At 44.9% G+C, this 15070-nt stretch overlaps 1 protein-coding gene across 3 annotated transcripts in view; it reads right to left on the bottom strand.

The window, feature by feature from the left end:
• Positions 1-15070, bottom strand: part of SETD5 (SET domain containing 5) — a 75568-nt gene that overhangs the window by 18972 nt on the left and 41526 nt on the right. For all 3 annotated transcript variants that reach the window (XM_083355937.1, XM_083355938.1, XM_083355939.1), the window contains 11 exons: positions 12938-12976; positions 12206-12448; positions 11788-11936; positions 11363-11480; positions 10828-10937; positions 10233-10473; positions 9949-10029; positions 8066-8332; positions 6817-7146; positions 4950-5192; positions 2926-3055 (listed from right to left, as the gene is read on the bottom strand). In XM_083355937.1, coding sequence (XP_083212063.1) covers positions 2926-3055; positions 4950-5192; positions 6817-7146; positions 8066-8332; positions 9949-10029; positions 10233-10473; positions 10828-10937; positions 11363-11480; positions 11788-11936; positions 12206-12448; positions 12938-12976 — 1951 coding nt within the window. The remainder of the gene's footprint in view (positions 1-2925; positions 3056-4949; positions 5193-6816; positions 7147-8065; positions 8333-9948; positions 10030-10232; positions 10474-10827; positions 10938-11362; positions 11481-11787; positions 11937-12205; positions 12449-12937; positions 12977-15070) is intronic.

Genomic DNA, 15070 nt, shown 5'->3' with positions numbered 1-15070 from the left:
GCAGGTCTGCGCGGAGGAACGGAGACCTGCCGAGGTTTGGGGAGGCGCCCAAACCTCCCCAAACAGGAACGGAGACCTGCCGAGGTTTGGGGACGTTTGGGGAGGCGCCCAAACCTCCCCAAAGGTCGGCAGGTCTGCGCGGAGGAACGGAGACCTGCCGAGGTTTGGGGAGGTTTGGGGAGGCGCCCAAACCTCCCCAAACAGGAACGGAGACCTGCCGAGGTTTGGGGAGGTTTGGGGAGGCGCCCAAACCTCCCCAAACAGGAACGGAGACCTGGGGAGGTTTGGGGAGGCGCCCAAACCTTCCCAAACGTCGGCAGGTCTGCGCGGAGGAACGGAGACCTGCCGAGGTTTGGGGAGGCGCCCAAACCTCCCCAAAGGTCGGCAGGAGGAACGGAGACCTGCCGAGGTTTGGGGAGGTTTGGGGAGGCGCCCAAACCTCCCCAAAGGTCGGCAGGAGGAACGGAGACCTGCCGAGGTTTGGGGAGGTTTGGGGAGGCGCCCAAACCTCCCCAAAGGTCGGCAGGAGGAACGGAGACCTGCCGAGGTTTGGGGAGGTTTGGGGAGGCGCCCAAACCTCCCCAAACGTCGGCAGGTCTGCGCGGAGGAACGGAGACCTGCCGAGGTTTGGGGAGACGCCCAAACCTCCCCAAACGTCGGCAAGTCTCCGTTCCTCCGCGCCCTGCCTGCCTGCTTCTTTCCGCTGCGGAAAGAAGCAGGCAGGCAAGGCGCGGAGTTTGGGGAGGTGCGCGCGCACCTCCCCAAACCTCCCCAAACTTCGGCAGGTCTCGGACGGCGGTGGCTTGGGAGAGGTGCGGGCGATCCCGGAAGCACCAAAGCCTCGGCCGCGCACAAGTCCTCGGTAAGTTTTTTTTGTTGACTGGAGTATAAGCCGAAGTGGAATTTTTCAGCCCAAAAAGTGGGCTGAAAAATTCGGCTTATACTCAAGTATATACGGTAAGTTCCCGACAACCGGCCCTTCTTTTTGCACTTTTTCAACCTTCCAATGAATCTGAACTCTCCTCAGCTTTTTCGCCCTGCCGTATCCAACCCCAAACTACACTCTTTATGCGCTCTTACTAATGTCATTGTTCAAACACTACCGCAGTAGTATCTTTGGGATAAGGGGAAACCGCTTCTTGATGACAAAACGATTTAAAAGTCCCCGCATCCTTTTTTGAATGGAGGCCGTTTTCCTTTGCGCCCGTGTTATCTAAACTTCTGCAACAGACCAAACCCTTCATATAACTCCACACGCATCCAGAAACATTTGGGGGCTTGTTTTACGCGTACGGCGTTCGGTCCTTATATGATCTCTAAGAAAGAGGATGAAATCCATGCAATCAGCCCTGATTTCCACGGTTGGATCATTCGGAACACTTTGCCAGCTGTGTAGCAAGCTGTCTACAGGCTCCCGGCACTTCCAATGCAGGAACTCCAACTTCTCCACGTTCCAATGAGACTCATTAACTCCCCACTGGCTGAAATGTAGAATGAAGCCTGATTGTTCCGTTGGCCATTACACCGCTCTCAGATTCTACTGAAAAAAGTGGTTCTCATCCTCCACAATTCAAACTCTTGCTCAACGGAGTCCCCTAGATATCTATGAATGGAAGGAGGAATGTTAACTGCCGAGACGTCTTCTGTTGAATAGCTCCCCAGCCAAGTCTCATTAGTTCCTATTTCACTAACTGCTGCAAGTACTTTGAGCTGTTCCTCTCGTGAGAGGCTGCCTCTCAGTCTACAATCTCCTCTAAACAACTGCTCACAAAAGACACCCGGCTTCCTTTCATTCTTGGATCACGAAATCTCCTCGCGATTACATATAGCTGCCCTTCCCAACTATCCATCACACACTAGAATATAATTTAATCTGGGTTGGAACAAAAAAAAAAAACCCCACGCACAAATATTTGTCGAGGGGTTTGGGGTTTTTTTTGGGGGGGGGGGATGCCACCAGACAACTGCAGCGGGGGGTCTCTTAGAAACCACTCCAAAATTCACACAAATCTTTTTTGGATCGTGAGGAAATCTTCCACTTTTCCTTTTGCTCTCACTCATTCAACATTGCAAATTTTGCCCAGAACTAGTGCTTTGTCCACTACCTTTGTGCAACGCACAGTTATCTGTACACTGCCTAGGGCCTCGTCTGACGTCCTTGGAAAACTGATCCCTGACTTGGGGAGTCCGCCACCCTCTTCCTCTGCAAAGACAGATGTAAAGTTACTATTTTTTTTTTAAGACTCAGCTTTTTGCTTCGCTCACAGATGTAGCAAGGTAGCTGCTCTGCTGCAGAGTGGCTGCTCTGTAACCAGGTGCCCACTGGTTAACCAATTATCTCCCTAGAAAGCGTTAGGAGAAAAGCATTAAGCATAAAACTCTTTGACTTTTCAGGTAAGTACACTTTCTGCACGACTACCCATTTCTTGGGCTTGGTGGAGAAGAGGGCCCTTTACGCACGTTAAACCTGTTCATCTCACCCAAGGCAACCACCCAGCAAAAGGGGGGGGGAGGGAAATGCCACCCGTACGTCTTGCGCAGGTTTGCCGCGTGTTCTTTATGGCAGCAGCTTAACAGATGAACTCAGAAATGTGGAGCTGCCCAGCATCATGTAAGGCAGAATTTAAGTAACTGACTTCGAACACTCCTAAGCTCTCGCTTGTTACAAAATCTTCATCGGTTGAAAGCAGAGTGTGCAAAATTCAGGTTCCTTATCTACATTATTATTAACCTAAAATTGTGGTAAGATTTTTTTTTTCTTTTTAAGCGTATGGTGGCCATACCCGAGTAGCTGTAGGACTCTTTTTACAAAAGGTTGTTTTAAAATATATATATATATATATTTAAAAATCACTTTTCAGGACTAAACTCCAATCGTTTCCCTTCCCCTTAACGTATCAATAGTGCGAAGACATCTCAACCAACCTGTATTTTCTGTGCAAATGCCAGAAACACTACTACTCTCATTGCTTTGGTATAGACACTGGGCTTTGTTCTCCTGGGAAGCAGGTGAGGTCTGAGTCATTCCTTCCTCCAGAGCCTGCTTCATCCAACGCTGTAAAAAATAAAACCTACTGAGTGCACATTCTTTCTGTTTTTCAGAAAGTTTCAACAGATTACTTTAATTCCACTGGTAGCATCGACTGCTATCTTATCCCAAAGATCAGTTAAACTTTTAAGCAACATCTCATTTTGTATAGTCTCTCTCTCTCTCTCTCTCTCTCTCTCTCTCTCTCTCTCTCTCTCTCTCTCTCCTTAGAATTCGCATTTGAACTGGCAATTCTGGACAAGGAATTAAAAATAATTAGGAAAGTAGCAATAGCTTTAGTGTAGGGGAATCCAACTATGTGGAATGGAATTGGTAAAACTAATCTGTGTAGACTAGACCTAGCGCTCCACAAATACTAAGCAAGTGACTTTTCATATTTATTAATGCTTTTCTAAAGTCTTAGAAACTAGGCACATTTTTCATAAAAGAGATCTGTAATCAATGTCATTATCAGTTTGTGCTAATGTGTTGCCAATATTGCCAAATTAAAAGGTCACTCCTACACCGACACTCTCAAGGTTATAAAACCAGAACCAAAACTTTCTTATTTTAATGAAGCATGTAAGACTCTGTTTATTAACATTTTAAACCAGTCTTTCTGGACTAAGGGATCCATAAATACCTTGGAATTTAAAGGGTAAAAATTCTCATAAGGATTTGGAGTGCAGATTGGAAAAGGCTACTCTGAAGTAAAACAATAAATGCAAAGAAAATTACTGGTTTATGCCCTAAATCAGGGGTAGGCAACCTTGGCTCTTTTATGACTCGTGGACTTCAACCCCCAGAATTCCTGAGTCAGCATAGCTGACTTAGGAGTTCTGGGAGTTGAAGTGCATGAGTCATAAAAGAGCCAAGGTTGCCTACCCCTGCCCTAAATCAATCAGCTATCTGGTGACCATTTTTGTATTGAAATGTGAATTTAATTCAGTAGATGCAACTCATCTTTCTATGTCAGATTTTATACAAGCCAAGGGAGCTTCTTACCATCCAATTATGGAAACTACAATGCAGCGTGAAACACACTAAAGCTCCAACTGAGGCCCAAAAGGTGAGCACGGTGAAAGTATGTAAATCATGTTGGTTCATGTGACCACATAAATGTATATTCTTAAGTTTGGTTAATTTTATAACAAGGAAATTGAAGGTTTTACAGTAGCATATAGAGCATTCTGAAACCTATAAGTAACACTCTACATTTCCTGGACACCCAAGGCTGCCAAGCACACGGTTTCTCTATTATTATATGTGCCACATAAAATACAAAAACTGCTTTAGGGGGTATAAAAAGCGACACTGTCTCCTAATGCAAGACATTAGACATACACCTAGGAAAAATGTTTCAACCACGGCAGCTTTAAAACATGTCGATGTCAACTCCCAGAATTCCCTCGTTAGCGTGGGAAATGCGGCTTGGGAAATGTTAGGAGCTGAAACCCTAACACAGGTTGAAAAACGTAACCTGAAGTCTGATTTTGATTTAAAGTTCAGATATCTATTCTGTGAGACATCATCACTGCTACATTACAGAGCGTTTTAACATCTAATGAGGGGATCTTATAAAACAGCGGTCTCCAACCTTTCCGGCTTGGCGGACCGGCTGGTGGCGGCAGGGAGAAGGGATTTGTTTTCACCAGGGGTAGGCCAACCTTGGGTGTTTTATGACTTGTGGACTTCAACTATGCTGGCTCAGGAATTCTGGGAGTTGAAGTCCACATGTCATAAAAGACCCTAGGTTGCCTTCCCCTGGTTTTCACAAATGCAGCTTCTGCAGCCTGGTTCCGAACAGCATCAGGCCATGGACTGGGGGTTGGGGACCCTTGTTATAAAGCTGCCCTCCTACTTTGTCCTGTGTGTGAAATGTGCCAAGGGATTAAATGTATAGACACCGTGGGAAATATACCTTTTTACAAGAGCTGTAATTCCCATCCAGCTGAAACGGCTGCCTTCGCCTTTCCGGGTTGAAGGGAGAGCCAAAACGGATGTAATGTTTAGGGGTGGTACAAATGAGCGGGGAATGAACAAGGCCTGGCAACATGTTCAGGGTGGTAGCCAACACCGTTGGGTCAGTGGTGATACGTAAAGGGCACTCAATGGGGCACTCCTGCTTCTCTGCTTTGTCGTTCAGCCACTCTGTAACCAGATACTAGAAAGAGAAACAGACATATTTACTACACAGAGTTAGTAAGAATGTGCAAACATTAGCGAGACAATGAAGATAGGCAGAAATATCATGGTGTCAGGCAGGGGACTGCCATCTCTTTTTTTTCATTTTGTTTATTCATTAAATTTATATGCTGCCCATCTCACTCTGAAAATGACTCTGAGAAGCTTACAATCATAAATTATGAATATATAAAAATAAATAATGTTGGAAGCTGCAGACATTCATTTTTAGAACTTTGTCTCAATTTGTTCTATCACTACTTACCCTACAGCCCCATCACAAGTCGATCTTATGCTAAAAATCCTGAACTACAGTGAACTCTCAAAGCTACAGTGATGTTTTACTTCCTTCGGTCAAGTGCCCATTGTAAAACAAAACCAACTCAATATTATGATGTAATTAAATGCCGGGTTGATTAATGAATTTCAATGTAATTTAATTTTGTATTCAAATGTAGCATTTATTAATGTGGCTGATTAATTATGGTAAAAGAACTGCTAATGAATTTAATTCAAAGAATAACATTTATGCAAAAAAGATCACACATTCAAATAAACATGCCACTTCCTAGGTCTTCCAGAAGCCTTCCAGATTTCACACAACGAAGATAACCCGACACATTTTTCCTCAAGTCATATTGAATTTTATGTGTGGCACAGTATTTTTAATATCACCATGTTAATGATGAATTCTACAATCCTGGAGGCTAAATATATACTGCTCAAGAAAATAAAGGGAACACAAAATAAGACATCCTACTATTAAATACATTACACTGTGTTGTTTAAGTGTTCCCTTTATTTTTTTGAGCAGTATATTTATTTTAGACATCACATACAGTATATTTAAAAAGATAGTGCATTAACTAAAACATAAGACAAAAAGTGATGACTTCAAAACTGATTATGAAAATTCCATTTTTGGATTTTTGGATTGGAAAACATGTCATTTTTCCTTGGCTTCAATAAATCAAGTGTAAGACTTCACTAGAGCATTTGCTTCCCAATTCAACAATTCTGAGTTGGCATCACTTAAGACTATTCATAGTCTTGGGTCAGCTTTTACAATTCATGCTTCATTTCAACCAACATTCCCTTTCATAGTTCTGTGGGAAATTTCTGATTTCTGTGCTGCCGTGCCAAAAAATAATCTTGGGGGGGGGGGGGGAAGCATACTAATGGCATCGTTCTTACATTTTGCAAAGTTCAACTTTAATAACCTTTTTTTTTTTGCAGGCAGATTTGTTGCGAATTCTGTGGATCATCAATACTCACAGATACAATCCACACGTTAATTCGGACATTTGGGTTTAGCTGACCGCTGCCAACCTTTCGCTTTTTATTTTAGACTGCTGACTAGTTACGAGAATCAGTGAAGGAAAACTGCATCAAATCAAGAAATACCCAAATTTACATTCTGACGACTGTGCTTTTTCCTCCTGTTAGAGCTAACAAACATTAGCCATAAAAGCAAGCAAGCAAGCAAGCAAACAAACAAGCTAAAGCAACATGCCACATTATAGGAGCTACCTGCAGCAAAATTATCTTCTTGTCATTGCAAGAAAGGATGAGTAGTTACCCATTCTTTCCCCATTCCATGTTACCTTTTTCGTTTTAGGGTATTTGGGTGCTGCCCGATTGGCCTGTGATCCTGACGCGGCCGTCACAACTGGATCAGAGTTCACCACCGGTGGCCTCCCTTCTCCTGGGCCCTCTACCCGGCTCACTTCCGCCACCGCGGCTGCTGTGCTGGCGCCACTTCCTTCCTCTGGAGCAATTTGAGAGAGTTCAGACTGCTGGGCACTGGCAGCTTGTTTTTGTCTCCTTAGTCGCTGGGCTGAGCTGCTCCGATAACGCGAGAAACGGCTTTTGGGCCTGGGCCGCGGTGTTTTTGGTGGTGCCGGTTTAGGGACTGGCTTATCCGCACTTGTCTCCTGCAATGTAAGCCATTATTGAAGGAATTCTGAGTTTACTCTGTACTTGCTTACACTCTGCTGCAAGAGCTGGGATATATAGGCTTACAGTAGGAAGGCAGTGTCTTGAACTGAGCATCCAGCTTGGAAAATACATTCTAGTTCCCCCTTTTGAGGGACTACAATATGGAAAGATGAATGTATTTTTTCCCCCAGGAAAGTATGCACAAGTATGCACAAGAGCTTGACTCCCTCTTCTCAGGGGCTGCCACAAAGAGGGGGGGGGGTCAAGCTATTCTCCAAAGCATCCGAAGGCAGGACAAGAAGCAACGGATGGAAACTCGTCAAGGAGAGAAGCAGCCCTAGAACTAAGGAGAAACTTCCTGACAGTTAGAACAATTAACCGGTGGAACAACCTGCCTCCAGAAGCGGTGAATGCTCCAACACTGGAAGTTTTTAAGAAGAGGCTGGACAGCCATTTGTCTGAAATGGTATAGGGTTTCCTGCCTTAGCAGGGGGGGTTGGACTAGATTAAACTTTTGTTGACACTTTCTCAACAAAAGTGCACTGATTTCTAACCTTTGTACATAGCAATTCCATTTCACAAGCTGAGATAACCTTTTTTTTTTTAACAGATCAACATGGACAGATGAAACGACTTCTCCAAACCTAGCGTTCATTTGGCCACAATGAACTACTGGCTGTGCCACTTCTGTTGCCAGCTAAGGACTCGTAGCAAACCGCCTTGCTAGTTCAAACAGGTTTACTTGAACAAGAAACTTCGCAAGCAATATCTGATGGGAAGACAGGAGACAGACCAGCAACTGAATTATATTTTCCAAACCAAGTGGCTGGGTTTTTACTCTGTCAAATGAAGTCAACCCTCCAAATTCAGCAGTTTTCCAATCTGATCCTCAACAATTCTGCTGTTCCTTCTTACCCCAGCCTGTGAAGATCTCCGGGTGTTTACCCCAACACTGCTGACACAGGTCGGAGCACTTGCCACGGATACATTTAAAGCCAAACTGTTGTCTTCATTTTCATTTGGCACAGGTTTCGCTTCTTCTGGTTCTGGGGTCTCTGCAGTAACCACGACCTCTGCATCTGTGCTGCTCCTGTCTGACGATGGCAGATCTCTCCTCCTCTTTCTCTTCTCCAGATTCTCAAATACGTGCATGATAGCTTCCACCTTTCTATCTTCTCGGGTCTAGCATGCGAAACAAGAAATCAAGGTTAACGCTAGAGGCACCGAGGGGAAGAAAGCCAGGATGGGGCATCACTCAAACCACAGATGATGGAAGGCACAGAGATAATTGCAGAAATAACACCCTAATACCCAGACTTCCTGTCTGATGGATTAACTTGACAGAACTGTGATGATTACAAAGAAGATATGCACTTCTGTGCATTTTAGTAGTGTGCACTATTTCGAAGTAAGAGACAGTTATCTTCGCTTACAGTTGCTCTGAGGGCAGGGAATACAGAACCGATATTGCTGATTTGAAACAATACATAAAAAAACAGAGACACACTTTGGTGTAGTGGTTAAGGGTTAGGGCTAGACCTAGGCCTCCCTTATTGCATGCAAGCCAGCTGGGTGGTCTTAGGTCAGTCATTCCCTCTCAGTCCAACCCACTGCACAATGTTGTTGTAGGGGAAATAGGCAGGAGCAGTAGGTATATTTGCTTTAAGTTGACTGAATTATATAAAAGGCAAGAGTTATGGTTGGTCACACAGTCAGCCCGATGTTTAGACTGCATTTTTATCCCCCTATCCAGTCCTTCCCAAGGACCTGGGATAGGCAGTTGTTGTTTGATGGTATTAAAAGTATTGTTGCAGGATGTAAGGCTATTTCAAGTGAAGCTGCCTTTTGCCACTGACTGTTGATTTTGCAATACCGATGGTATTCTAGATGTTTTGGAATTACACCTAAAGCTCTTACTACTATTGGTACTTTTCTTTCTTTTTCTTCCTTCCTTCCTTCCTTTCTCTCTCTCTCTCTCTTTCCCACAGTAGTTCTATTTCTATTTGTAGATATCTGTATTTTGTGATTCCCCCCCCCCCAATTCTTTCTCTTCTACTGTCTTCCTGGTATTGTAATGGCTACTATCCAGACTTTGTCTTTCTTAACAACAACTGGTAACCCTGGGGTTATTATGTGGCAGGTGCCTGTTTTGTTTAAATTCTACTAATGCACATCCTGATTAACAGCCAGGTTTGCAGGAAAATACTGGACACTTTTAAAAACTACCTGGATCCAAAGTCTTCTGGAGCTATTTCCCTACATGTTATCCTAGAGGTTGCGTGAGAGGCATATAGTTGATATGAGGAGCTACCTGTTCCTGACTACATAGCTTCATTGTGAATATTCATATTCCTCGCACTTCAACCTCTTTATATCATTTTGAGTAGACTGGGAACACCACCTCAGAACTTGTGCAACATATTTGCAATTTTCTGTGATGGATTTGTCACACTGTTATTTATAACAGCAGTAACAACCAAAACGAACAGGCACAGGAGAGGGGGGGAAAAAGAATTTAACTCAGTAACAACCTATCCGAAAATTCTAGGACAGGGGTGGGGAACCTTGGCTCTTTTATGACTCGTGGACTTCAACTCCCAGAATTCCTGAGCCAGCATGGCTCGGCCTGGAAACCTCTCCCTTTCCCCTCAGCATGGCTGGCTCAGGAATTCTGGGAGTTGAAGTCCAGGAGTCATAAAAGAGCCAAGGCGGCCTACCCCTGTCCTAGGAAATAGCTATGCCCAACACAACAGCCATCACAAAACACTAGAATAACTTTATATTTAACAAATACTTGCCCGTCTGCCCTGACTGAGACCACCCAGCTCATCGGCAGCGGTTTCCTTCTCCTCTTCTGGCTTCTCTTCCTTCTCTGCAGCCTAAAGAGAAAGAGAAAAAAAAACTTCAAAAAGAAAAAAAAAAGCAAGTCACAACTGCGAGTAGATAGGAGGACCACGACTGAGAACTTTCAGCTCTTTACCGGAGGTTAAACCAACAAACCAAAGATTCATTCTGTCATTAAGTTCGCCTAGAATCAATGATCAAATCTCACTTATCCAGGATGGACGGGGGGGGACGTTACCTCATTCTCACTCACTGCAGCGGGACCCTCGGAGACCTCCTCGGTTTGGGGGTTGCTGTTCTCATCTGAGGCGGCACCCTGCTGCTCCAGTTCCTTACGGCGGGCTTTCCGGCGCCTGGTTTCCGCTCCGATCAGGGTGTCCAGAATAGGTGGGGGTAGCTGTTCTACAGGGTTCAGGCTCCGCTTTTGCACAGGACAATTCCGGTTTCCTTTGTGGCAGGCACAATCCACTTTGTAATTGCTGTTCCACCACAAAAGATACAAAGCACCTTAGCATCGTTTTTCAAAACCTCAAGGAATTTTATTTATTTATTTATTTGCGAAAATTCAGATGCCTCCCATCTCGCTTATCACCGCAACTCTGGGCGGCTTATAACAAGGAAAGGGGGGGAAAAAAGCCACAGCGTAAAACCTTCAAACAATAATAAATATTAAAGAGTTAAAATTATTTGGGCCAAAAGTTTAGGAAAGAAGGGATCCTATCACGTGAGATGCTTCAGATTTATTTATTTTTTTTAAGAAGGAAGTAAAAAAAAAAAGGAATAATTTGGGCGGAAGGGTAATAAAATAAGCAAATAAGACCGAGGCAACCTACCAGATATTGTACTCATAATCAAAGGCAATGGTGACCTCTGCATCTTTGGCAATGGAAGCAATTGCATATATGCACAGGTGAATCATCCCATCTGCAATCACGTGACGAACCTGCAACAGACAGCAGAATTGCTAACACTCTACAGCCAGGCAGATGTCTTACTGCAAAGGTGAACCTTTCTCACAATTGTAAAAAACCAGCTTCTGCAGTGGCTGGTTGCTCCTGAACAGCAAGATTATCCACAACAAATGCACCTGAAATTGAAAAGGTGTGCTTTACTATCCAATATGGAATTTATTAGAGATGCACACAAATAAAATTTCACCTATTAATGACACCATATAAGGTGCTACTAGTCCCTTTTATTTGCTGTTGCAAAACAAAAATTTTCCATAGCTCTGGCGTTATAAAATTCGCAGGGCACAGTCCGAGTCCTCCGCACTTAATTGGCATGGGATTATCTCTGCTTGATTTGTAGAGCATAAACCCAATCAGGTTTGCCAAATACTAAACGCCACATAGCAACACCATTTACCTCTGCATTTGGTGTACAGGAACGCCTGATGAATCTGGCATCGTTTCCAAAAGTGCGGGCATCCACACACATCTCAACACTATTAAATTTGGAGTAAAACAGCACAAAGGGATACGGCCTGAGGGTGGGGTGTAAAAAAAAAAAGAACAGCATTTTAACCTCCTGGCAAATATCACCCATCCGGTGCAACCTTAACGGATGACCCAATGCATCCCTGCATGCATTTGTGCATGCGCATCTGATCTCTTATTTAAGCATACAAATTCCCTACAGAAAAGAATCGGCTCACGTTATTTCCAACCTATGCAAAAATTTCAATAGGGAATGCATTGTGTTTTGTTTTTAAAGAAACAGCAGTGACACAAAAACTGCCCCCCCCCAATTCCGTAGCAGGCCTCTGTTCTGCAATTATCTGGGGCTCTTACTTTTTGAAGAAGTGACCGTTGACCTCGAACTGCTGCCTTAGCATCACCTTCCCACGATATTCAATTATAAGGGTATCCGCAGCCAACTCTCTCGCGGCCCTCAAAAGCTTCCGGTGCTTCTGAACCCTTGTTACTCTCCCCAGCTGAAGCTGCAAGGTTGAAAATAAGAACTGTGGACCCAAATCCATTTAAACAACACCCCCCCACACCATTTCCTACTATATTTGAAAACAATCTTATTGAATGTGGGTAAGTAGGATAGGGGTAACATTATTGCTGCTTTATACCTCCCTCCCCCCCCAACTCTATCAAGCGAGGAAAGCGTAAATCGAAGAGCAGAAGAGCATCTCCAAAATTTGCCCCATTTAAGAATATCACTAATTTGTCTCTCACTACTACTTTTGCATATACGTCTTACCTGCATTTGGGATCCGATCACCGTGTTGTTACAGGCCAGTTCAGTCTTATTGATTGTGTCCAGCACAGCCGCCTTGCCCGCAAATTCTTTATTAGCGTTTAGGTGACGTTCTAGGAGGTTTTGCACATCAGCGCTGTATTGGTTTGTGAAGGCTTCTTCGTACTGATCGGTCCAGAGTCTAATGCGGTTTTCCCACCCCTCCGTGGTATTCTCATCCAGGGCGTGGGCTTCTGAAGGAGAATTCTGTATCAAACCACAGAGTCAGTTCAAGGGCTGAATGGTCTGGGGCTCTATAAAAGAAACTTAGGACTTTTTGAAACGGCCCTTGCCTTGGCTACAAAAACACCACCACCACCCACCTATAGAAACCACCTCCCCCATTCTTAATTAGCCACGATCAAGCACAATTTAAAGGCTCTCCTGATCAACTGGTAGCAGGTGAAAAACTGCTTAGGTAATCAAGAAGCAGAGGAAATGCTTGCAAACTCATTCCCCAAATAGGATGAAATATCATTGTCATCAGCCATCTTCACTGGTGCCTCACTCACATTCAGCAAGCAGGACGCTGTAGCTCTTGAGAATGACTTGCTATATTAATGCTACTGAATTTCATGTTACAGAGGATCTTTTAAAGGGATGGTGCGATACATAAATCAATGACCCACGTATGTACTGTGTTTGGAGTTTGGTTGCACAGGTGTCTGATCAGGTTAAACACGTAGTTCTACTCACCTTCATCCGCAAAGATTTCCGTGAACCTTCTCTAAAAGCCTGTCAAGTGCAACAAGAGAAACCACTATCAATATTTATATCCTGGACATCTGAGCTTCTGTTCAACAAAGGTTACATTTTCCTCTCATCTAAAGGGGAGGGGCCGAGAAACTAAAATGCATAAAAGCCATCGACCTCCGTTTATTTTCACTCTCTTCCAGGACCTCCTCATCAACTTAGAAATACCGATGGCTCTCTTTTCAATTATGCTGATCTTCAAATATCTATCCTATTAAAACTCAGTTGGACAACAACTGTATGCCTAAACAACAGTGTATTTCACTACATTATTCCTATGCAGCCTCCTTCAAGTCCTGCTATGCTACCTCATTGTGGCAGTGGGACACTCGTAGGAAGACTGACTGAAGAACGTTAGAAGCGGACGGTATACCCCTCCTACATTGCACAAGAAAATCACATGAAGAGGCAAGATAAGGTGACTGAACATATTGGGCTGGATGACCAGTCCTCAAATTGTTGGCGTTCAATATGTTACTGAGAAAGGGCTGAAAACCTTTTGGAATGCTAACAGTTTTTCATGTCACGGAAACATTGGAAGTGTTTGAGGTATCCTGCTGCAATGTTTCAAAGCAAAAAAAAAAGAAGATCTGAAAACACAAAGACATCCCTCTGGTCCTGGATGAAGCGGATTATCTGGACCCCTACCAATCGGGTTTCAGGCCCGGGTACAGCACGGAGACGGCATTGGTCGCTCTGGTGAATGATCTCTGGAGGGCGCGGGATAGGGGACATTCCTCTATCCTAGTCCTATTAGACCTCTCAGCGGCTTTCGATACCATCGACCATGGTATCTTGCTGCGGCGTCTCAGGGGATTGGGAGTGGGAGGCACAGTTTTTCAGTGGTTCTCCTCCTATCTCCTGGGACGCTCGGAGTCGGTGTTGGCAGGGGGGCAGAGATCGGCCCCTAGGTCTCTCGTTTGTGGAGTTCCTCAGGGGTCGGTTCTCTCGCCTCTCCTGTTCAACATCTATATGAAACCGCTGGGTGAGATCATTCGTGGTTTTGGAGTTGGGTATCATCAGTATGCCGATGATACCCAACTTTTCTTTTCGACCCCAAACCACCCCAGTGATGCCCTCGCCGTGATGTCCCGTTGCCTGGAGGCGGTTCGGGTCTGGATGGGGAGGAACAGACTTCAGCTCAACCCTGACAAGACTGAGTGGCTGTGCATTCCGGCATCCCGGGACATTCCAAATGTTCCATCTCTTTCTATGGGGGGTGAGCTCTTACCCCCCGTGGATAGGGCTCGCAACTTGGGAGTCCTTCTAGATTCGCGGCTTACTTTGGAAGAGCATATAGTGGCCGTGACTAGGGGGGCTTTCGCCCAGGTTCGCCTGGTGCGCCAGTTGCGGCCCTATCTAAACCGGGATGCCCTGTGTACAGTCACTCATGCGCTCGTGACCTCTCGCCTTGACTACTGTAATGCTCTCTACATGGGGCTTCCCTTGAAGACCACTCGGAGGCTCCAACTGGTGCAGAATGCGGCCGCGAGAGTTGTCTTGGGAGTTTCCCGGTACTCCCATGTTACACCTTTGCTCCGCGAGCTGCATTGGTTACCAGTTGTCTTTCGGGTGAGGTTCAAGGTGTTGGTTACGATCTTTAAGGCCCTACATGGCATGGGTCCGGGTTACCTCAGGGACCACCTGCTGCCGGCATCGACTCCCCTCCGCCCTGTGCGTTCCCACAGAGAGGGCCTCCTCAGGGTGCCGCCAGTCAGGGAGTGTCGACTGGTGGCCCCCAGGGGGAGGGCCTTCTCTGTGGGGGCCCCGGCTTTATGGAATCAATTGCCGGTGGAGCTCCGGATGGCACCAGACCTTCGAACTTTCCGTCGGGGCCTGAAGACCCATCTGTTCGAATTAGCTGGTCTGGCCTGATGGGGATTATGGGTTTTTTAATTGTTTTTAATCTGTATTACTGTTTTATTGGGCAAGGGTTTAATTCTTTTTTAATTTTTGTATAGTGTTTTTTGTTTTTTATATATGCCCTGTGAACCACCCTGAGTCCTACCAAGGAGAAGGGCGGTATATAAATCAAATAAACTATAACTATAAACTAACTATAATTACAGTGGAAAA

The sequence above is a fragment of the Vipera ursinii genome (assembly GCF_947247035.1).
Source record: "Vipera ursinii genome assembly, chromosome: 2".
Taxonomy (NCBI): domain Eukaryota; kingdom Metazoa; phylum Chordata; class Lepidosauria; order Squamata; family Viperidae; genus Vipera; species Vipera ursinii.
Note: the sequence above shows the minus strand (reverse complement) of the source record. Positions and strands in the feature narration are given on the sequence as shown.